At 39.9% G+C, this 23304-nt stretch overlaps 1 protein-coding gene across 14 annotated transcripts in view; it reads right to left on the reverse strand.

The window, feature by feature from the left end:
- Nucleotides 1-23304, reverse strand: part of Adamts20 (ADAM metallopeptidase with thrombospondin type 1 motif 20) — a 136280-nt gene that overhangs the window by 76314 nt on the left and 36662 nt on the right. For 13 of the 14 annotated variants that reach the window (XR_008220652.1, XR_008220653.1, XR_008220654.1 and 10 more), the window contains exons 5-11: nucleotides 16982-17065; nucleotides 16210-16334; nucleotides 14613-14653; nucleotides 7815-7920; nucleotides 5864-6010; nucleotides 3546-3687; nucleotides 994-1098 (exon numbers count right to left, since the gene is read on the reverse strand). Coding sequence is in view for 9 of the 14 variants with exons in the window: in XM_052748744.1 (XP_052604704.1) it covers nucleotides 994-1098; nucleotides 3546-3687; nucleotides 5864-6010; nucleotides 7815-7920; nucleotides 14613-14653; nucleotides 16210-16334; nucleotides 16982-17065 (750 nt within the window). In the remaining 5 variants the exon portion in view is untranslated. Of the gene's footprint in view, nucleotides 1-976; nucleotides 1099-3545; nucleotides 3688-5863; nucleotides 6011-7814; nucleotides 7921-14612; nucleotides 14654-16209; nucleotides 16335-16981; nucleotides 17066-23304 lie in introns of all 14 variants that reach the window. The other variant, XM_052748747.1, reaches the window with a different exon arrangement.

A 23304-nucleotide genomic window follows, 5' to 3' on the forward strand; every position in this document is an offset into this window, starting at 1 on the left:
TGGTGGGCTGCAAAAAGGATGCAATTTGAAAGTCTTGCTTTTGAAATTTAGACTCTCACTGGAGAAGAAAGGGATGTTTAAGATTAGAATGGCAACGGCCCCGGTTCGTGCTAGCTCCCAAAGCAGTGTCTTTCATAACGCAGTGGTCATCACAATTGTTGCATATAATCATATACACACACATACAAAAACAAACAAACAAAAAGCCCCAAACATATGAATGACTCTAACTGAGGAGATGAAAATCTCTACAATGAAAACATGAGGATTTTGAAAAAGGAAGTCAGGGAAAGCATTAGACAATGGAAAGACCTTCCATGCCACTGGATTGGCAGAATTAATGTCACAAAAATGGCGAGGTTACCAAAAATAATCTACATATTTAGTGCAACTTCCATCAAAATTCACATGGCGTTCTTTACAGAACTAGAGAAAAACAACCCAAGAATTCCTATGGAACTACTAAAGGCCATAAACCACAAAAGCAATCCTGAGAAAGAACCAAGCTGGAGCTTTCACACTGCCACCCTCCAAACTATACTACAAACATGTTTCATGTACGGGTAAACGGCATTTTAATATATTTAGAACCAATAGGGATTTGAAGAAACCATTTAACACATTCACGTACATTCAATTAAAGTTTAAGGAAGAAAACAAATGCAATGAAAACATCTATGAAACTAGGGGAACCTGCTGACATATCAGCATTCTGAGGTCTGTATTTATTTCAATAATATAAGCACAACATGTATGCCCATGTCGCTACTTATATAACTATATGTAACGTAAGACCCATCTACTAGTTATTGAAACAAAGTTAAAATTAGACATTTAATTCCATTGCTAGTATATGATACCCAACAAACACAGCAATAAAATGACTAGCTGAGCAACGGATGACAGCAAATCATGAAAAATGCTGTGACGACGCAGAGCAGAGGTTCATTCCAGACACTCTGGATACAAGACTCACCCTTTGAGAAAACCTACCATCCCAGGCCCACAGCTCGTCCCGTCTGCCAGTGGCATGTGCTGCGTGCGACAGCCCTTGTGGACGCCTTCGGCACTGGTGCACCACAGGCGACGGCACTGTTTCTGCAGAGGAACGAGAGGGGGCGGGAGGGCGAGCCGGAGCAGGTATCAGCCTCCAGAGCAGCTCTGCCTGTCACAAACCCACCTGAGCTGCCTCCTGGCTCCTGGCTGAAGCTAAGACACAATGGGCCAATGTCAAGGCCGAGTCAGATGTCTCAGGTAGAAAGAGGGCGGCCTTGTCTTTGAAAACGATCTGAAATTTTACTAATGGATTCAATAGTTAGAGCCATGAGCTCGAAGCGGAAATACTCAGTTGTGTGGACGAGCTTCCTTTCTTCGCGGGGCATTTTTCTGAGGGCTTTTTGTTGTTGAACATTACTCACAGGTTCCCCACCTAGTGCGATTGCAGAATGTATGAGGGAAGCGCATGGGAATCCTGTGAAGCGTACCAACACTTACTAGTCTGTGAAGTATGGTGCATACTTACAGCTTCTGAACAAATGGTTCTAAAGTTTTCACAGGAAAGAAAAACTCCAGAGTCAAAGGAGTTGTGCCCAAGATAATAATCCCTCTTTTTTTTCTGAAGTTAAATGAAAAATTGGTGTAGTGTCCAAATCAGCCCAGAAGAGCCATTACAGTGACATACGAAGGTAAACGGTCCCCATTTCATCATGGGTGTTTAAAGCTTGTTAAGATTTGCGACTATATAGCCGGGCAGTGGTGGCGCGTGCCTTTAATCCCAGCACTCAGGAGGCAGAGGCAAGCAGATCTCTGTGAGTTCAAGGCCAGCCTGGGCTAGAGAGTGAGTTCCAGGAAAGGCACCAAAGCTACACAGAGAAACCCTGTCTCGAAAAACCAAAAAAAAAAAAAAAAAAAAAGATGAAGAAGAAAAAAGATTTGCAGCTATGAATTCAAGGTCTGAGGTGGATTGGTCACTATGTGGGATAAGCTCAGCAGTTCTGCACTCTTGCTATCAAGTGGCCTCCACTGATTGGTTCAATAAGCATTCATTGTGTGGCAGCCTCTACGTGACGATCCTGGACTGCTGACTGGGGGAGGCGGCTGGATTAGCCCGTGTCTGAAATGACTGAAATCAGAAGTTTTCAGATTTTAATTTGTTTATACTTTGGGGTTGGTTTTTTTTCATATGACTAGTAAGCTATCCTGGCATTGAGACCCAGGCCTAAGAACAAAACTGTCTTGTATTTTATATACACCATATACACCACAGAACTGGAAGCAAGTTTCCCAATACTTTTCATAGTGACCTGTCAACATGGAGAGTTTTCATCTATGTTATCACACTGGTATTCAAAAAGTTTCAGATTTGGAGCATTTCAGACTTTGGGTTTTCAGACCTGGGGCTCTCAACGTGTACACATCTATTTAAGTAAATTAAGTCTGTATTCCTGGTTCCAGAGGTCTTCATACTCCATTAAGGTAGAAGCAGCTTGGCAAATTCATGAAAAGAAGTGAAGAAAATGTGATGCTCATTCTGCTCAGAAAAGTGAGGCATGCATTCAGCACAGCACTGTTTTTTGTAAACCAAATCCTAACTTTATACCCACATTAAAATAAAAAATTATGCCAGGCAGAGGTGGCACACACCTTTAATCCCAGCACTCAGGAGGCAGAGGCAGGTGGATCTCTGGAGGCCAGCCTAGTCTACAAGATGAGTTCCAGGACAGCCAAGGCTGTTACACAGAGAAACCCTGTCTCAAAAACAAACAAACAAACAAACAAAAAAAACCAAAAAAAAAACCCAAAATCATGATAATAGAGCCGATATCAGTGTTATAATGATTTATTTCCATGGAAAGTTAAAGCGTGTGACCTATGAAAAATTCCCAAATTAAATTGTGAAGAATATTTTGATTAAAATTGAACATATACCACAAATATAATTCTTTTGTATTTACATCTGTACAACAGACATGTAAGGCTGGAGAGACGGCTCAGTGGCTAAGAGCAATTACTGCTCTTTCAGTGGACTTCAGTTCAGTTCCCAGCACCCACAACTGGCAGCTCATAGCCTCCTGTAACCCCAGCTCCAGGGCATCCAACATCCTCTTCTGGTCTCTGTGGGCGCTGCACTCACAGACACCCACAAAAACACATACTTAAAAATAAAATAAATATTTAAAAAGACATGTATTCTGTTATATTTGTGATGTCCTTAAAACAATTCAATACTAAAGCGCCAACATTTTAACCTCTTCCCCCAAAGTAAGTGTTTCGATATTTTTAAATTTTATATTACATAGTTTTACTGTGGCTATACCCTCCAAATAGGAATATATCACAGGAATCTGTGAGAGTTAACAAGGACAATTTGGAAGTACCTAGCAGAGCACCAGACACTTAGCAAGTCCTCTATTAGCTTTGGTTTCTCATTATTTTAGGCCCTTTCTATGAAATACCATTTATTTCCCCCTTTTGCTCAAGAATAAATGTACATTCTTGCTATAACTTACAGGTAGTTTTCAGACAAAAGGTAGAATTTTTCTTACCAAATAGGGACACACTTGTGATCCAGGACCAAACATAAGCTCACACTGTTTGTTCACATCATACACTGAGCCAGGAAGCTGTGGAGACAGGTCATATATTCTCCCATTTGGTTTGTCAAGAAGGCATTCTCCATGGCCAGTGCTGAATCAGACACAGAATATGAGAGTGTGAATACCCTTGCACACACATTAGTGTCTCTACCAGGTTTCTATAGTTACTTACTTTCAAGGACAATGCTCACACCTTCTCATTGTTTAAAAAAAACAACTATACCCCTTGTTTTAAACTACAGTCACACCAGCAAAGCAAAATTCTTATACACAGTGACAATATCAGTTTGCATGGAATTTTAACTGTGCCTGTTTGTACTGGATCCTCACTCACACCCAGAAGCTACAGTGGCATGGGGGTGGGTGGGACCAGAGTTCAGTGGTAGACCATCTCCCCAACATGTGTAAGAACCTGGCACTGCAAATAAGAACTGTTTGATGACAAGTTATCGTAATATAATTAACACCACACTTTCAGTGCCCATTAGCCAAACTGTCGAAATGTAAAAATAAAGGTGTATTATGTTCCTTGTTCTAAACAGCAACAATAACAACAAAAAGACATTTCAAAAACTTTCATCCCTCCTCCACTTTAAGGGCTTTTCAGGGAGTAAGCGAAGGAGTTAGCTCCCTGGCTCCAGGTGCTTGCTTACCTTTAAGTTTCCCTCATGACCCAGGAAATGTGGTTGTGAACAAATTCTTCAACCTATCTAAGCCAGGTCTCATCCTTCATACATGGACAAGGGTGATACCTATCTCATAGCTTGCTATTAGAATATAGTCATATGCTGCTCAATGATGCTTTGGCCAATGACGGGTCAAATGTAAGACAGTGGTTTGTAGTGGGTAGCCATTCCAGCTTTGATCCGGAAGTTCCAACCCCCATTGAGGCTTCGGTAACTGTCACGCCTACAAGGCGGGGCCAGAAGAGGACCCTGAAAACCCGAGATCCGGATGTGCCGCCTCTCTTGGTTCCTGGACCCTGGACACTGGAGGTAGACCGAGCAAAGTTCTCCAGAGAACACCACTGGACTGCACTATGTCTTCCCCAGACCCTGCAACCTACCTATCCCTTCATCTGTAAGTTACGCCACTAAATAAACCTCCCTTTTAACTACGTGGAGTGGCCTTAATAATTTCACCAATAGTGGTTCATGTATGAGTACCTATTCTAAAACATGGTTCTATTTCTTTCCGTCATTTCCATCAAGAGAGGTAGCTGCAAAATACTAATGATTTTAACATGAGGGAATAAACTATTGAGGAAATTGAGAAGGATTTGTGTACAAATATTTTGTGGAAAGAGCTTGATAAATCTTAACAACCATAGAGGAGACACAATTTGGATGAAAGAAACTAGAAAGTGAAAAAAAATGGCAGAAGGTAAAGATGTAAGGCTGGGGAAGCCAGACCTGCCTCTTCTCAAAGCCACAGAGAGCCTCAAAAGAATATGTTGGAGCTGGGCAGTGGTGGCGCACACCTTTAATCCCAGCACTCGGGAGACAGAGCCAAGTGGATCTCTGTGAGTTCGAGGCCAGCCTGGGCTACAGAGTGAGTTCCAGGAAAGGCGCGAAGCTACACAGAGAAACCCTGTCTCGGAAAAACAAGACAAAATAAAAAAATAAAAAAATAAAGAAAGAAAGAACATGTTGGGTTACAGACTCCATCTCTGTGGCTGAAGGGGCAGATGTCTATTGACTTCAGCTGTTCTCGTCTTGAAGGGGCACCTTAAACGTCTGTCACTCAAAAACCTCTCAAAAGATTACTTAGTAACATCTGAAAGAATAAAGGATGCACGAGGATATTCTGATTACCATTAAGTCACCCCATAAACAGTTTTCAAGATGAGAAAATGTCCAAATAAAAAAGCAAGATACATGCCTATATGCCTGAACTATACTAAAAACTTTTCAAATGAAATTTTATAAATATATATCCTTGTTTTTTAAATTCTTCAGGCATTCATTTATTGTGTGGGGTTGCACATGCCACAGCACACATGTTGGGGTCAAGAGGACAATTTGCTTGATTCTGTTCTCTCTCTCCACCATGGGGTTCCAGGAATTGAACTATGGTCATCAGGCAAGTGACTTTACCCACCGAGCCATCTCGTTGTCCCATAACTTCTTCTTTTTAGACGTTTATTGGTACACTAATAATGAAAAATTAACCCTCTCTTGAACCGCTCCAAATGAACATGCAGTTTAAAATCTGATGATTTAGAAAGTGGTCACTTGTCAACTGAAGTCCCAGAAATTCAGACTTACTCGAGAAACTCCGTTATGTGCTTCTGACTACAAGCTGACCAGGTCCAAGGACTTGTGTGGTAATTAAGCGTTGGGGCCATCACGTGATACTGATGTTTAATCCCAGCTTCTTTACATTTATAACTGTCATCATGTGGAACATTAAACCTGAAAATGAAGACAAACACTTAAGACATGTTAATGTATGCAACATTAATAACAATTCCCTTGTATTTCTACAACTGCACAGTGTGAAATACAAATAATTCTAGTTGTATCAGGTTTTGTACTCTGAGTCTTTACATAATGTTCGAAGCCATAGTTTCTGATAAATATTAGATTGTATCTTTGATTAGTCTCACATCTTCCTTATTTGTCATCGAAGTCCAAAGGACAAAAATGTTTGGAACTTGTTTCACCTACTCAGGATATGAGCATAAGATGCACATCCAAAGGCCTGCATGTTCCAACCTGGACATCTGGGAGATGGATGTACATATGTTAGGTAAGGTGCCACCATACTCAATTCTAGACCCTCGACTAGTGCTGCAGTATGCAAAGATGGTAATCCACAGCTCAGTATCATTCTACATATCACCCACATACCAGCAGAAGCCTGGGGCTTTGGGGCTTCTGGTCTATCAAGTGACAATCAACGGACCAGAATAAAAACATGCCCCAAGGGCACCCAAATATTGACAATGGAAGCAGCAAGTAAAGAACCAGCAGGTCAGCAAGAGACTGTATGCTAGGCTTCAGAGACTCAAAATCTGGGTGAAAATCACCCTTACTGTCTATCCACATTTGAGAAACACTGAGGTTCCTCAGGGAGAAGGCCACTGTCTAGCAAACACAACATGCCCTGCACTGTGTACTGGTTAGCAGTTTCTAACATTCCCAGCACTATATACTGGTTAGCAGTTTCTAACATTCCCAGCACTATATACTGGTTAGCAGTTTCCAATACTCCCTGCACTGTGTGCTGGTTAGCAGTTCCCATACTCCCTGCACTGTGTGCTGGTTAGCAGTTTCCAATATGCCCTGCACTGTGTACTACTTAACAGCTTTGGGAACCAGCAAAAGCATTTTGAGGTACCACTGCAATATCTCAACAATCTGTAGGTCTCCCCCATTCTGCCTCAGCCCCCTGTTCGCCTTTCTATACAAATGTTAGTGACCGTGAGCTAGACAATAAGAAAGAACTGGAGCAGAGCCTGCTAATTGCTATCCCACTTCAAATTACTGTCCACAGATATTCTAACGCAGTGACCAGGAAAGGAGCACAGTAAAACTAAGAGACAACTCTAGTCTCGATCCCTTACTGGTGGTAAACAAGGAACATACTGACCTATCCTGCGGCTACTTTGGGAATTAGTTCTCAGAAGATGATTTATAGGACTTTCAAGCTTTCCATGGGAGCTCTGAGAATGTCATGGGAAATCATGGCATCCATTCTTAGAGCACAGAACCCCAGCACGGTTTTCATAAAATGGGAATAAGAGAACTCAAAACGGTTGTGGGAAATGCTCTAAAAAGAATCATTTCATGAATAGGAAACCCCATGGACCATGTCCTGTGCTAGGGCTCTGAGCAATAAGAGCAGGATTCAAGTTGGTCTTTCAAGTGTTATTGGGGAGTTCTTCTGAACCAGGAGCCTTTGTAGGCCCTCCCAGACGATGGCAGAGGGTACCTGGTTATATATGGGATAACAAGGAATAAAGGCCAGAGGTGCCTGTCACGTAAGACAGTACAGTAAGTGCAATAAAAGAATCCCCCAGGTTCTAGTTCTTTGACTAGTCTGTTGATCTGTGTAGTCTATCTGACCCAACACAGATCACAAAACCCCACCAAGTTAGCCTTTCAAGAGTCAAGGATGAAAATCACACTAAACTCTTTGACAAAGGAATACGGTACTCATGGCCGAATGACCGCAACTGGAAGGCACATCCTTCAGGTAAGGGAAGGTACTCACACGTGTCCAAGCTCGTGGGCGATGGTGAAGGCAGCACTCAGCCCGTTCTCTTCACTGATGGAGCAGCTCCTCAAGGGATCGCACAGGGTGCCCAATTCCGCTAAGCCTAAAAAGTAACGCACACGTACTTCATCAAAGTGGGAAGTGCCACCAAAATCACAAGGCAAAACTAAACCTAAAGCACTGGTGGTGGCAATATAAATAAATGGAAATAAATGCAGAATTGTCTATTAATCGTGAACAAATATTTAGAGCCAAAAGATTAAAGAACAGACTGAATAGTTTGCATGGAAATGTTTTTTTTGTTTTGTTTTGGTATTTTTGTTTTTGAGGGTTTTTTTTTATAAACTTTTCGATTCTCCAATGCAAAATAATAATAACAAAGTAGGATGAGCAAATATTCTTCTGCAAACATAGGGGAAAGAAAAAGAGAACTGTCTAGTGTGGGTAATACAAAAAGCAAAGAGTGCCAACCAGTAGACAAATCAAGAAAAGATCGAGAGCTACAGTAACATTTAGAGTATACATCTACGGAAACACCACGTAATTACACGGGCAAAGTGTAAGTGTTTGACATGGTGTTTGGCATTTAATGTACGCCAGCGAAAGCAAGGCATAGCGGTGATGGAGGGGTCACCGCAAGCACTCAGTAGTCCCTGACTATTTGGGCAACAGGAAGGACTATTACATAACAGAATCCTCCCTCCCATACAAAGAGTGACGTGTGAACAAGCATGTTGTGGAAAGACGGAAAGGGTGGGACCTAGGTGGACACCAGCAATACTGACAATTCCAGCTCACAGAGTCCTCCGAGCTGAAAGGGTGAAAAATTCAACGATAATCATCCATTATTACAATCCCAATTCCATCACCATCACCGAGGTTAGATGTTTGGGTTTTAAATACAAGTCAATACTACAGTTTCTGGTAATTCTACCCCTTAACATTTACTTGTAAATTTATCTACTTGCCTGCGAGGATTCTTTTTCACAAAACAGCTCTTGTCTCGTGAAACATCTTGCAACATCAACTTCTCACTACATATTTAGGAATTAGTACTGAACAAATGGGATTTTGTCAGATACCGTGTTCACTCCTCCTCCTCCTCCTCCTCCTCCTCCTCCTCCTCCTCCTCCTCCTCCTCAGCATCCTTTTATTCACAAAAGTTAAAAACCTGGACATCACCCTAGCATGGAGGCAGATTTCCAAGCCATCATAAAGTTTTGTTGTAAATTTAAAGAAATGAAAGTTAAACTCTGAAATCTAAGGCTCAGATTTTCATTAGCCAACGAAAGAGTTCCCCTCTTTGTGAATCTCTTGCCAAGAAGCCTGGCTTGGGCAACATCTTCTCCGGAAGACCTTTCCTTGGAATCATTATGAGTAAAGAAACCCTAAGTTTAAAATCTATGCTCCCACATGTATGCTTCTAATCAATTTATAATGTATTATAAAATACATTTATATATGATATATAAATATAAAAATATAGATATAATCCACTTTATATGCATTTCTCCTTTGTCAAAACAGGTGAACAGTGAAGATACTTCTCATGGATGCTCTTCTGTCCCCTTCATCAGTAGTAACAGGATGCCAGCAGCCGAGTTCTCGAGGACTCATCTGCAGAGCTTAGCTGACATTTGGAATGCGATACCGATTCTTTTACCACCTGACTTTACGTTTCATCTTTAAAAGCGCACGTTCTAAAATGAATGCTTTACTCGTAGCACAGACTTGTAAGCATCTATTTCTTATATGATCAGAAAATTGGCCACAAAACAAGGCCACTTATGCATACCAACAAAATCTGAAACAAATGGTTAGCACTGTGGTACCAAGCAGCTGATTCTGAGATCTCTCAAAGCTACCCAAGATAGAAGGGAGCATGAACACCTATTTTGTCAAGGTCCCCTGTGTGAGAATAAAAGACACAAACTGGAGCATTGACTTAGCAGTTAAGAGCACTGGCTGCTCTTCCAAAGGACTTTGGTTCAATTCCCAGCACCATACAGTGGGTTACAACCATCTGTAACTCCAGTTCCAGGGAATGCAACACTATCTTCTGATCTCTATTGGCACCAGGCATGTGTGTGGTGCACAGACATACATGTAGGGGAAAACACTGATACACATAAAATGTATACACACATACACACACATCATTAAGAATTTTACCGCTGGGGGCTGGAGTGATGGCTCAATGGTTTAAAGTACCTGCTGCTCTTACAGAAGACTTGGGTTCAATTCCAGCCCCCACATGGCAGCTCACACACACACCTGTAACATCAGTTCTAGGGGATCTGAAGCCCTCTTCTGACCTCTGTGGGCACCAAGAATACACTCGGTGTACATACATATATGCAGAGAAAACATTCACACACATAACATAAAAATAAGTCTAAAAAGACCTACAACTAAACAGAGTATAATTCTAACCAAGAAAAGTCAGAAGATAAAGTAATAATATAAACACACAGAAAATAAATGTCATCTTAAAACAGCGACTCAAAAAGATAGATTCAAAATGGAAATGTAAAAACATCAGAAAATATTATTTGCCATCAATAGCCTACACTAAAAATACTTTACAGGCTGTATAGCTTAGAGGGGATATAAAAAGGAGAATGATATCAAGGAGAAGTTTGGGAGGTGGGGAGATCCAGCCTTGGGAAGAAGTGCTTGCTGTCCAAGCAGGAAGACCTGAGTTCAAATTCCCAGCACCCATCCTAAACAAACACAAAAACACCTTTGAAGTCACATGCACTTGTAACCCTAGTACTGTCGGGATCAGAGACAGGAGGATTACTGGGACTTGCTGGCTGCTCCAGGTTCAATGGTAGATACTATCTCAAGGGGATAATGTTGGGGCAGAACACCCCATACACACATATACATATATCATACATATATCACACACATACACACACACACACTCAAGGTCTGAGGTGAAAGAAGTGATGAAAACTCGATAAATATGGATACAAAGCTTTAAAATTATTTAACATAAAAAAATGTCTAGGCCGGGTAGTGGTAGCGCACACCTTTAATCCCAGCACTCGGGAGGCAGAGCCAGGTGTATCTCTGTGAGTTTGAGGCCACCCTGAACTACAGAGTGAGTTCCAGGAAAGGCACAAAGCTACACAGAGAAACCCTGTCTCGAAAAAACAAAGTAATAATAATAATAATAATAATAATAATAATAATAATAATAATAATAATGTGTGAGGTTTACACAATAGAAATAAAGCAATGGACACTATATAGGACCAGCCAACCAAAGGTAATTTGGTCTCTGCTCAATTTGCTGAGGAGAGAGTGTTAGAGAAAGTTAACTTGTCCTCCTGGTTGGGTATTGCAGAATTGGAAGGAAAGATATATCTACCCAACCAGGAACAGCTAGGATATCTACTGTTTATTCAGACATGACATAAATATATATATTGGAAGAAAATAATATATATACTATTGCATATATACTATTGCAGAGCATTCTTATACTTAATAGCTCTACTACTTAAATGAAGATTTTAATATGAGGACATAACATGGTTTAAATTTTTTCAAATGAACAAAGAGCCAAGGGTAGCCAAAGTGAGTGGAAAAGCAGAAACAGGAGGGTGGGCTTTGCTTGGGGAGGTTAGAGGGAGAAATAACAGTAAGGATGTCTAAAAAAGTCATCAAGAATCACATTGCTCTAGCTAAAACTATATGTGATACATTTATATATACACATATATATCTACACACACACATATATAAACTTAAGTGAAAATTTCTCATCTGAACTGACAATGCCCTCCCCAAGAGCAATAGACAATCTAACAAAAAAACCCAACACTAAGCATGAGAAGCCTCCTTTTGAGTTGTTGTTCAGGGTTGTGCAAGAGACCCCAAAAATATAACAGGCTACTTCGAGTCCTAGAAGTGGAAGATAAACCTAGCTGAGGATATGCTCTTCAGACAAAGGACCTAGGAGGACCACAGTTGTATCTGACCTGAAAGACTCCTACCTGAGGAGTAGTTTTCTGGGTACAAGTAGGCACCATATAAGCTTACAAGTCAGAGAAGCAACCAGTAGTCCTACCCAGCTATGAAGCATAAGAACCATAACAACAACCAGAATGGCACGAGACCCTAAGTGTTGCAGTAGTGGCATTTGTGCCTTGGCGGTAACCAACAGCTCTATAATCGGAATTTAGGTCTACTCAACAAGGGGAAACTATACATGTCTAGTGCTGGAAACCTAGCCACAACTTTACTAAATCAATAAAATTCCCAACTATACTCTAAATATTTGTTCTTTTACCCAGAGAGTGTAAGTCTCACTCACCCCCTCATCAAAGAAACTTCTCTTTGTAACAGATAGGGACCATTAGAGAAAACCAAAACTGATCAAAATACAGAGAACAAATGGTTCCACCAATACTTATACAAGAAACAATTTCGGCACCTAAGGCTCCAGGATCATTGTGAAAGAGGAGTTAGAAAGATTGTAAGAGCCAGAGAAATAGAAGTTTACTGTGAGATTGTGCCTCCCAGAAAGGTCAGAGAGGTTATAGCCATGAAGTCTCATCAACCTGGCGACCTAAACAAGGCCTATATAATGACCAATGAACATGCTAATATGGAAAGGGGGAAACTCACAGGGCTCAGATCTATACAAAGAACTACAGGTAATTGGGGGATTCTGAGAATGGGAGAAATGATCTTCCCCAGGAAAGAGCACTCAGATTATCTATCAAGTAGTCAGCCCTGAGATCACATACACAGCTGTAACATTATACAGAATGAACAATGTGTGTGTGTGTGTGTGTGTGTGTGTGTGTGTGTGTGTGTGTGTAACCACAATTAAAGAAACAGGAGGCATGAATTTGAGAGACAAAGAAGACTTGCATGGGAGGTGTTGAAGTGGGGAAAGGGAAGGAGGGACTAATAGAACTATAATTACAAAAAATAAAAATATTATGAATTTAAAATCAGTAATAATAAAATAAGGTAGAGGTGTGTGTTCTAACAATTACGAAAGTTTATACAGAATAACGGTGATAATATCACTGAACTGTGTAAGTCAGACTGGTAGAGATGAAATGAAGGCACAATACGCAGTTAAAGATGCATGGAGATTTAATACAGGGAACAACAGGTCCTAAAAAAGGGGGGAGAATTACTCACTGTGTGGTTTGCAAATAGAAAAAAAATGCAAGAAAACTATACATACCCCCATGGATTAAAGACTTAAAAATGAGGGCTGGAGAGATGGCTCAGAGGTTAAGAGCACCGACTGCTCTTCCAGAGGTCCTGAGTTCAATTCCCAGCACCCACATGGCGGCTCACAGCCATCTGTAATGAGATCTGGTGCCCTCTTCTGTATACATAATAAATAAATAAGTCTTTAAAAAAAAAAAAGACTTAAAAATGAGAGAACTAAGTTTTAAATATGTATTTTAAGACATGATAATGTATTTAAAGATTGAGTTATAAAAGGATTTAAGATATGGAAATGCTAAATATAGGGAGGTCATAAATTCAATAAATTATGTTCTCACACACATGCCCTAAAACAAAGCACAGAGCTGTCAGATATTTGCAAGACTTAAAAGCTGCAAGGGGTTTGATGTGCAGAAGTAACAATGACTGTCTGAAAGCAGTTACAGGAAATAAACGCTAGAGCAGAAAGTTACGGTGTTACTTCCAGTTACTTCATTCCTGCAGAAAGGAAATATCAATGGCTGGTAGATACGGAAAAACAAGTTCAAACTTCTCAGCAATCAGCAAAATGAAAAATACATTCCTTTTAGATTGGCAAAGGCTGAGAAATCTGAAGGTAACCTCTATCACCAAGGAAAGAGCCCGAAGGGATGCTCACATCTCCTACGGCCAAACATCTGAATGTGCTCATCATTGCTGCATGCTTATATCTTACTGGCAAACAGTATGAGACATATGTTGATGAGATCACTTTAAAAATGATTTGTATGTTATCTAAACTAGCTGGAGCACAGTACTTCAGTTTCAGAGTTTTTCAAATTTGGGCATATTTGCATAGCACTCACCGAAAGTCTAATCTTCAAAAGTCTTGAGGATCTGAAACTTTTTGAATGTCACGTGGACCCTTAAAAGTTAGCATTTTAAATTAGGGATGCTCAACCCTCATCAGCACAGTTAACAACCCAGTAACGCAACAGAAAAGTCGTTCGTCTGACTTTACTAACAGGACATTGGTATATAAATGTGCATGAACTGCTACGCAGAAGTGGAAAGCCATAACCACAGCTACAAAGTATTTAAAAAAAAAAAAAAGCAAAAGCTGGCATGTTTAGAAAAGCATGTGTAGGTAATGTTACTACATTTCAAAAGTTAGGAGAAGAAATTGACAAGGCTAAAATTCTTGGCATTGGTCACCTCATCGGGAAAAGCAGAGACACACAATGAGGACTGAACACAGGTCCGCTAAAGGAGAAACCAAGTTCCAGCTGTCAGATTCGGATCTGGTGGCGGGTTCATGGCTCTACACTACAGTCTTCAAAATGGCTTGTGGGTTGCTGTGCATTATCACTCATAGACACAGAAACACATTAAATACCATGCCATGCACAGCACTTGGTATTTAGTAACAACTAAAGGTTAGTTCTTGTTCCTCTACAAAATTCAGAGGCAGAAACAAAGAAGCAAGAGACATGTACTTACCAAGACAACACATCAAAATTATTAAAACGAAAAAGAGGGAAACTTTAAATGTAATTTTAAATAATTCACTAAACAACCAATAAGCTAAGTTTAATTGCTGAAAGAACTTACCTAATGTGTCGCATTTCTCTTTAGCTCCACAAATGTCTTCCCTTAAAACAAAAGATGGTATTTTAAAAGATTTTCAGAAAATATGGTTGCAATGAGTCAACATAAAAATATAGTTTTAATTCTACCAAGACTATCACCAATCAGCTCCCAACCCCAGTCAGTACATGCTCAAAGACTTTAAAGTCAGTGTGATGCCTCACTTGTGCGCCGCAGTGGGGAACAGATGCTCTGTAAGTCCATACCGTGAGGATGAAGTTGCTTTTGCAGCCACAGTTTACCCCCTTCTGAGAACACCAGTGGTTATGTAAGATGTGTACGCTCTCAGAAATCAGGTTTTACGTTTTGCCTCTGCATTCCTGAGTTTCTGGGTGTGTAGCCGGACAGCACCCTCACCCACCGATCTTTTTCCCTCCTATCTTAAATCCTTTCCTATGAACTCCTGCACTTGATTTCAGCAACAATGCAGGCCAGAACCATAGACTAAGACGGTGTGGAGAAATTAAGATAATCGAGCTTTCATTTAAAAAGGGATAAAATAGACTTGGATTTCAAGGTTCTGGAAGGCTCACCTTCCCTTGAGATTGGCCCCAAAGTGAAGGATTTCATTAGTAAACCATCCAATCAAACATCAAATACTGCGTCTCCCTACATTGTGGTGCGGAGACAGGGTGTGATTCAGCACTCAGTGATGGCACTTAGAAGGAGAAAATGGTTTTGTAACAGTGGAAGTTGTTCCTAGCAAGGGAAGCTATGGTGATATTTTATTTGTATTAAAATATTATTTGTATGTTAATAAATAAAGTTGCCCGGGGGTCAGAGCTATTAGCAAGCCATAGGAAAGCAGGGCAGTGGTAGCGTACGCTTGTAATTCCAGCACTTGGTAGGCAGAGCTGGGTAAGTCTCTGTGTGTTCAGGGATACAGCCATTATTGGATACACATGCTTTTAATCTTAATACCAATCATGGAAAACCTGGAGGCCTATACAGACAGGCTGTGAGGAGGCGGTCATGTGGTTGGGTTTACAACCAATGAGAAGGCAGGACAGGAACTCTATATAAAGACTTTAACACAGGGGTAGCTCTGGTTCGGAGAGGTAGGACCACCGCAGGAGGAAGGGTAAGGTTTTAGCTCTTAGCTCTGACCTCTTGGCTTTCTTCTTTGCATTGGTTCTGTGTTTATTATTTAATAAGAAGGTTGGATACATCTACAGGAAGCCTAGTGATTATGGCAATCTCTAAGAATCAAAAGCAGGGAAAGACACACAGATGATAAGAGAGAACAGACAGAAACACAGATAGAGAAAATGAGTAAAACTGGCCCTCGGTTCTACATGTATGTCAATTGCCATGTATTATTTCTAATGCTCTCATTCTGTCTCTAATATAAGAAATGTATTTCATTTAGATCATAGCAGACTCATACCATTGATTTCCCACAATTCCAGTCAAAGCAGCATCAAATGCTTTCATTCCAATAGCGTTCTCATGAATACTTTCATGTGTTAGGGAAAAAGAACCAGTGTAACCAAAAGATACCAGTTCTCATGCCAGAAAGAGTAGAGAAACCCTCTGCACAAGATGGTTTCAAAAGCCATACCTAGTGATGAGAACAGCGGTGTCATGGTGGGAAGGGTGAGCATCATCCAGAACATTCTGAGTCTGTTGCCATAAGCAAAAGTTGCGCAATGTGGTAGCTGCATTAAAGCTGATGACTGGTCCTTCCTGCATAAGTAATGAACAACTCAGTGTCATGGCAAACATTTCAGCCCTGTTTGCCTCCCAAGTTTACCAGGATTCACAGTTTATCAAACTGCATTTTTACAGGTCCCTAAAGAGTAACATCAGCCCCACTCTTAGCTTTAAAACCATATTTGTATTTTAGCTTTGTGATTAAAAACTGATCTAGCACAATGATCAAATATTAAGGATTAGAAATCTAACTGTAAAAAAATTAATGTATTTTAAATTCTTCAGCATTATGATTATAAAAGTAAATGAGTGGATGTTTTCAGTTTGAATTTTTTTAAATTGTTGATTCATATGTGTTGTTCTCTCATTCTATTCAGCACTGATGTCATTCCATTTTATTTCTACCACACAGAGTCTTTTTGAGACAGGTTCTAACTGTGCAGTGCTGGGGGTCATCAAATTCGCTATGTAGACCAGGCTGGCCTTGAACTCACAGAGACCTGCCTGCCTCTGCATTCCAAGTGCTGGGATTAACCGTGGGAATCACCAAACCCAGTTCAAATTACATTTTTAAAGTAAGTTTTAAAAGATCTCATTCCTAGTTAGACTTCTGTGATCTGCAGTTAGTCCCACCAAAAGCCAGCTACAACCCACAGCCCTCCCTGCATCCCGCTTCTTACCTGCTCACTGTGAATGACAACTAACTTCACAATCACTATATTTATAAGGTTCCCAATGCTTGAGTCCTTGTAGATGGCTGCAACCTGCAAGTAGACACCAAAAGATGAGATGCCTGGGATGACACTTTCTTCCACGGCAAAGCAGAACTAGCCTGGAGTACCCGTTCTCCAGCGCAGCTACACATGAGAGTCTCAGAGAACCTTTATCAACGCCTGGACTTTGTCCTAGCCCTTCCATCCCATCTGATGTGATTGGTTTATATCAGAATCTCTAGGGTTGAAACATGCACCAACATCTTTGAAAATGCACGGGGATTAAATCATCCTCATGTGAAGCTAAACTTGAGAACCAGCACCCTAAGCCTTGCTACCTATACCAGTCCATGGCTCAGCAGAACTCAGTATCTAGAGAATTCACATTTCCATCAAAATCACCGGTTGTTTAAATGCATAAGAGTATGGAAATTATTGCTATGGATGATTGAGCAAAAACTTCACTTCTTTCAAGATCAGAATACATTTACTTATGTGACCATAATATTCTACTAACATAGATGACCTATTCTGTTTTTGTAGTTTTACGTCTTAATATTTTTCTCCCCAAGTGTCTGCTATTTCCAATTGTGAACATGGTGATGGTTCACTTAGTACTGCTGCAATTCAGGGTGGGGGAGATTCATCCAGTCACATGATCAGCCACAGAAGAGGTCCCAGCACATGCTGATCCTTGGTTTTCCAAGGCTGGAGAACTCAATTTTGTGAGGCTTTGCCTGAGCTCAGTCTATGATGGCTAAGGTGTTCTCTATCCCCTGCTTCACAGCCTCTTCTAAACCCAAACAGACTGCTCTGCGGAAACACTTTATGCAGCCAACGCCTCTGCCTCTTCGCCTTTAATTAACCCAGGTCACCTGTACAACAGAAACCATTTCTGATGTCTAGATCACCTGCACAATGCGTGATTGTCCAAGCCATGGCAGTTCACTGTCTCAGGGAGTGCTACAGCACTTGCTCATTTAATTAAAAATGTCCCATATCTATTCTTTGTTATATTTAGATAGAGATGAAAAGGATATGGCCCCTAACTTTTTAGAACAGAGTTTGGTAGATTCATCAGTAGTCAAAGCTCCTACAACACAGTGTATATGAGGTGTCTGATAAATGCCTCCCAGGTCAAAGGGCCTCCACAAAACTGAAGTCAAAAGCATCTCTGTGGCTGCAGAGTTAAGCCAACAGCAACATACACATCCTAGTGCTTTTCCTGGGGTTTTAGGTGGGTAGCACAACTATCTGTAGACTTGTTGGCTCTGCCTGCAGTGATGTCTCTGGCTCCAGTGCTAAGAGTGACAAGAGCAGTGGTGGCTCAGGCCTTTAATCCCAGCACTCAGGAGGCAGAGCCAGGCAGATCTCCGTGAGTTCAAGGCCAGCCTGGTCTACAGAGCGAGATCCGGGACAGGCGCCAAAACTACATGAAGAAACCCTGTCTCGAAAACAATAACAACAAAAAAAAGAAATAGTAATTTTTAATTAATGAAACAGTGCTCCCTTTAAATGTTAATTTTCAATGAATTAAACTTCACCTTACATTTTCCATGTTTAAGAACAGATTTTAAACCTTCAAGACAAACATGGTTTTGTATTGAAAAACAATGTAGAGAGCACAGAGGAAAATACCTTACACTCACGTTGGCCCTCATATGTATACACACACACATGCACATGTGCAAACACACATGTGCACACATACCTACACATGCTACACTAGCCTACACCACACCAATACAAAAATGGGGAAAAAAGAATGTTATGCGAATCAGTAGAAGGAACTTGCTAACATGTACAAGGCCCTGAGTTTGATCACAAATGGAAGAGGAGAAGGAAGAGAAGGAAGAAGAGGAGGAGGAAGAAATGCTACATGTTTGCTTTTCAATTTTCTAATTATACATGAATCCTTGGTTTAACTCTTGCTCTTTATAAGCATTGTGCTCACACATGACACATGTGCCTTTCACTGCACTCAGATGTGTAAGCACCTGTCACCGAATAACTCTAGGCAACAATGTTGAATTGGGACTCAAAGCAATGAGTAGCCAGAATGACCATTGATATTCAAGAGAATTTTAAAATGAGTCTGTCCAGGGTGGGCTCTCATGCCTAGAACATAGCATGTTACAATAAAGTCCCTTACAGTGATTTCCTACTTAAATAATAAGCCATAAATTAGCAACAGAATATACATATTGAAAGACTATGTACAAATTCAAGTTTAAATGCAGTAGGCCATTCCATTCTCACATGTCTTGTGAGATAGGAACTATTATAGTTTTCATTGTATAGAATAGGACACTAAAATGGAGAACTAGTGGCCTACAGAAGGTGAGGAGCTAAGAAGCTCCCGAACCCTCCTCCATATGGGAGTCTAGTTGCAGAGCTTCAGCCCTCCATGTTAGCGTGTGCAAAAGCAGCACTTTGCCTCAGCTTCTCCCCAGGTCAGTCTTGCTGCCAAAATGGTCTCACAGCTCTTTTGTACCTCCTCCCCTTCCTCAGTGATGCCCTAGGGGGTCATGTGACCTGGCCTTGGAGAAGTTCTATGTGGTCAGGAACCTGGGTTTTGGATCTGGCTCTGTGACTACTTTGTTGTTCAGCACTGGATTTACACATACTTGTTTCGATATTTACAGACACACCTGAGCTTCAACCAGGTTGAACCCATCTGCCCCAGTGCCCTTGTGTATTGGATTAGCATTAATGAAGCAATGTTAGGAGAGAGCTGTAAAGGACATGTGTTCTAAAGGGTAAACACAGCTGGAGAGATGTTGAATTTAAAAGGTATTTTCATTGAGTATTGAAAAGCTAATATACACACAACTTACGAGACAAAAGCATTATCTGCAGCATCTCATGTCACTATTTGGGCACAGTCCTGTCTTCTCCCCAGGGGACCATGTTACAGGACAGATACTCCATGGCACACAGCAAGAAATGCTACACCAAATGCCAGGTGAGTCTGGCATATCAACCTGTTCTACACAGCCATGTGAAAGCATGGCACATTTCTCTAAAACTATATTTTAACATGACATATATTAGTGTTTTTCTTGAACTAACTAAGATGTATTTTATTTCTTTTTAAACAATGTTTGCTCCCGGTCATCAACACTTCTTACTTCACAGGTTTCAAAAAGTAATAAATATTATTTCATATAGCTGTAATAAATGAGTCAAGAAAAAAATGTTATAAGCTATATTGTTCATATCCTTAGGAAAAATTCTAGACAAAACATACTTGATACAAAATGTGAAACATATTTCTATCTCTTAGTCATTTACAAACATTTGGAAAATAACCCCTATAGCACACTATAGCAAAAATTCACATATGGCTTACATAGAGGCCACTTTAATTACCAAGTTATTTATAAAATTCTGATCCCTACAAACAATTTATTTTAAAAGGACACTGTTCTTTACTTGTTCAGAAAGATCTTTTTGTTTTTAAATCTAAGATGATGCCATTCCCCATCCATAAAGAGAACACATGCAAAGAATCAAGGCTACATAAAACACTGGTCACAGCAAGGGAAAAGTGCCATGCATGAAGTATGCAAGTGTATCATTTGTGTTCATTGCTGTGTGGTTGACATTTTCTCCATCTTGAATAACAATAAAAAAAATTACACGAGGAATTAAAATAAAAGGTATAAAGTTAATGTATGAGAACGTTTTTACTCTATAAGTACCTCTAATAATGTTAACTATGCTTCCATAACTAAGGCTAACGTCCTGACCATTTAACAATGTCCCTTCATTGGTATTACTAGATATGTGGGAGTGATGTGCACACTCCCACATATCTGGTGTGAGGGAATGGCTGAAATACATGGGAGGGTGCAGTTCTCTAGCATCTACTGGACATTAAGTCTCCTTACAGACTACATCATTTAATAGTAAAGTAAACATACCAAAGAAAATGCTCTAGCTGCCGTCGCTGTGGGTTATTTTATAATACATATGCAAATGCCATCTTAGCCTGATGCTGTCACCTCAAGGATAAAAGATACAGGACAGCAAATAATGTACTATTTCTACCTGTTTAACAGACTTATTTCATTAATTGTACTATACCATAATTGTGTTCTTCATCAGTAATATTAACCCCAAGCATGTTTGTGATCACTTAGAAATCACTAAGTTGTTTTCCTAACGTAATACTGCACTCTAACAAATAAATTAGATGACACTCATTATTTCTCACTGAACTATTGAAAAAAATTGCTTCTTCTGGATAGGTAATATTCAATAATTTTCTGTCAAATTTTGTATATATATAAAAACCTATTTACTTAATGTAGTTATTTTCTCAATTATAGGTAGAACTTAACACATATACACAAAAACCTTATCATCACTTTGATTTTTTCTTTAAATAAATTACATATTTCAAATCAAATACTATTTTTGGCTCTTCCTAAATTACTATAATCAAAACATTATTAATAAGCAGTGTTTGAAAATGTAGTTGCTGTCTTCTAAGATGCATAGAAAGATCACTGATTTTTGTAAGTTCATTTGGTACCCTGCCACTTTGCTGAATTTGTCAACTGTGTCTAGAAGCTTTCTGGTAGAATTTTGGGGGTCTCATATATAATATCATATCACCTGCAAATAGGGATAATTTGATTTCATTTTTATTTTTATCTCTTTCATTTTCCTCTCTTGCCTTATTGTTCCAACTTGTGCTTCCCACACTATATTAGAAAAAAATAGGGATGGTGGGCAATCCTGTCTGGTTCCTCATTTTAAAGGGACTGCTTTGAGTTTCTCTCCATTTAGGATAATGATGCTGTGTGTGTGTCATACAGCCGTTATTATACTGAGGTAAGTTCCCTCGAGCCCTATTCTCTCTGTGATTTTTATCATGAGAGCAAGTTGGATTTGGTCAAAGGCTTTTTCTGAATCTCTTGAGATGGTCATGTGATTTTCATCTTTAGGTCCACTTAGATGATTTATTATTTTCACTGATTTATGTATGTTAAACAAATCCTTCATTTTCAGAGTAAAGGCAACTTGATCATGGTGGATGATCTTCTTGATTTGTGTTTGTATTCAGTTTCCTATTGGTTTGTTGATGATTCTTTGCATCTATGTTCATCAAGAATATCAGTCTATAGGTTAGAGAGGTGTGTGAGTGTGTGTGCGTGTGTGTGTGTGTGTGTGTGTGTGTGTGTGTGTGTGTGTGTGTGTGTGTGTGTCTTTACCAAGTTTGGATGTTAGTAGACCAAGTTTGGAGTGTTCCTATTATTTTTAAGACTTAAGAAGGATTGGCCGGGCGGTGGTGGCGCACGCCTTTAATCCCAGCACTCGGGAGGCAGAGCCAGGCGGATCTCTGTGAGTTCGAGGCCAGCCTGGACTACCAAGTGAGTTCCAGGAAAGGCGCAAAGCTACACAGGGAAACCCTGTCTCGAAAAACCAAAAAAAAAAAAAAAAAAAAAAAAAAAGAAGGATTGGCTGTAGATCTTCTTTGAAAGTCTGGCAGAATTCTGCTGTGAACCCATCTGGGCTTAGACTCTTTCAGTTAGAAGGGTTTTTATTTGTCTCCTCCTTGGTTGTGGGTCTGTTTAGATTGCTTTAACTTTGGTAGTTATCAATAAATTATAAAAATCAATAAATTAATCTATTCCTTCTATATTTTCCAACTTAATAGAGTACAAGATTTTATATCATAGACACATTCCCATTTACAATAGCTTCAAAGACATAAAATATTTTGTAATAAACCTAACGAAGAAGGTGAAAGAAAACCTCTACAATGAAAACTTCAAATTTCTGAAGAAAGAGATTGAAAACCACTTTAGAAAGTAGAAAGACAACCCAACTTCATGAATTGGTAGAGTTAATATTGTGAAAATGACCATCCTACCAAAACCAATGTACAGATTTAATGCAATCCTAATCAAAATATCCATAACATTCTTGACAGAAATAGGTGAAAAATCCTACAATTTATATGGAACCAGAAAAGACCTCAGATAAGCAAAGCAATATTGAGGAAAAAAATACTAGAGGGATTGCTCTTCCAGACTTCAAGATATACTATAGAGCAACAGCAATACAAACAATATGGTACCGAAGCTAAACATGCAGAACAATGGAATAAAACATTAGGCCCAAAATGAGCACCCATGACTACAGCCATCTGGTTACTTGACAAAGAGTGGCGGGGGAGAGAAAGAAAACACACACTGAAGAAAAGCTTGCATCTTCAACAAATGATACAGGGAAAATTGGATCCACATACAGAAGGATGAAATTAGACTCCTGTCTAT

This window comes from Peromyscus californicus, unplaced genomic scaffold (assembly GCF_007827085.1).
Source record: "Peromyscus californicus insignis strain IS unplaced genomic scaffold, ASM782708v3 Scaffold_20__1_contigs__length_68692818, whole genome shotgun sequence".
In the NCBI taxonomy this organism is placed as follows: domain Eukaryota; kingdom Metazoa; phylum Chordata; class Mammalia; order Rodentia; family Cricetidae; genus Peromyscus; species Peromyscus californicus.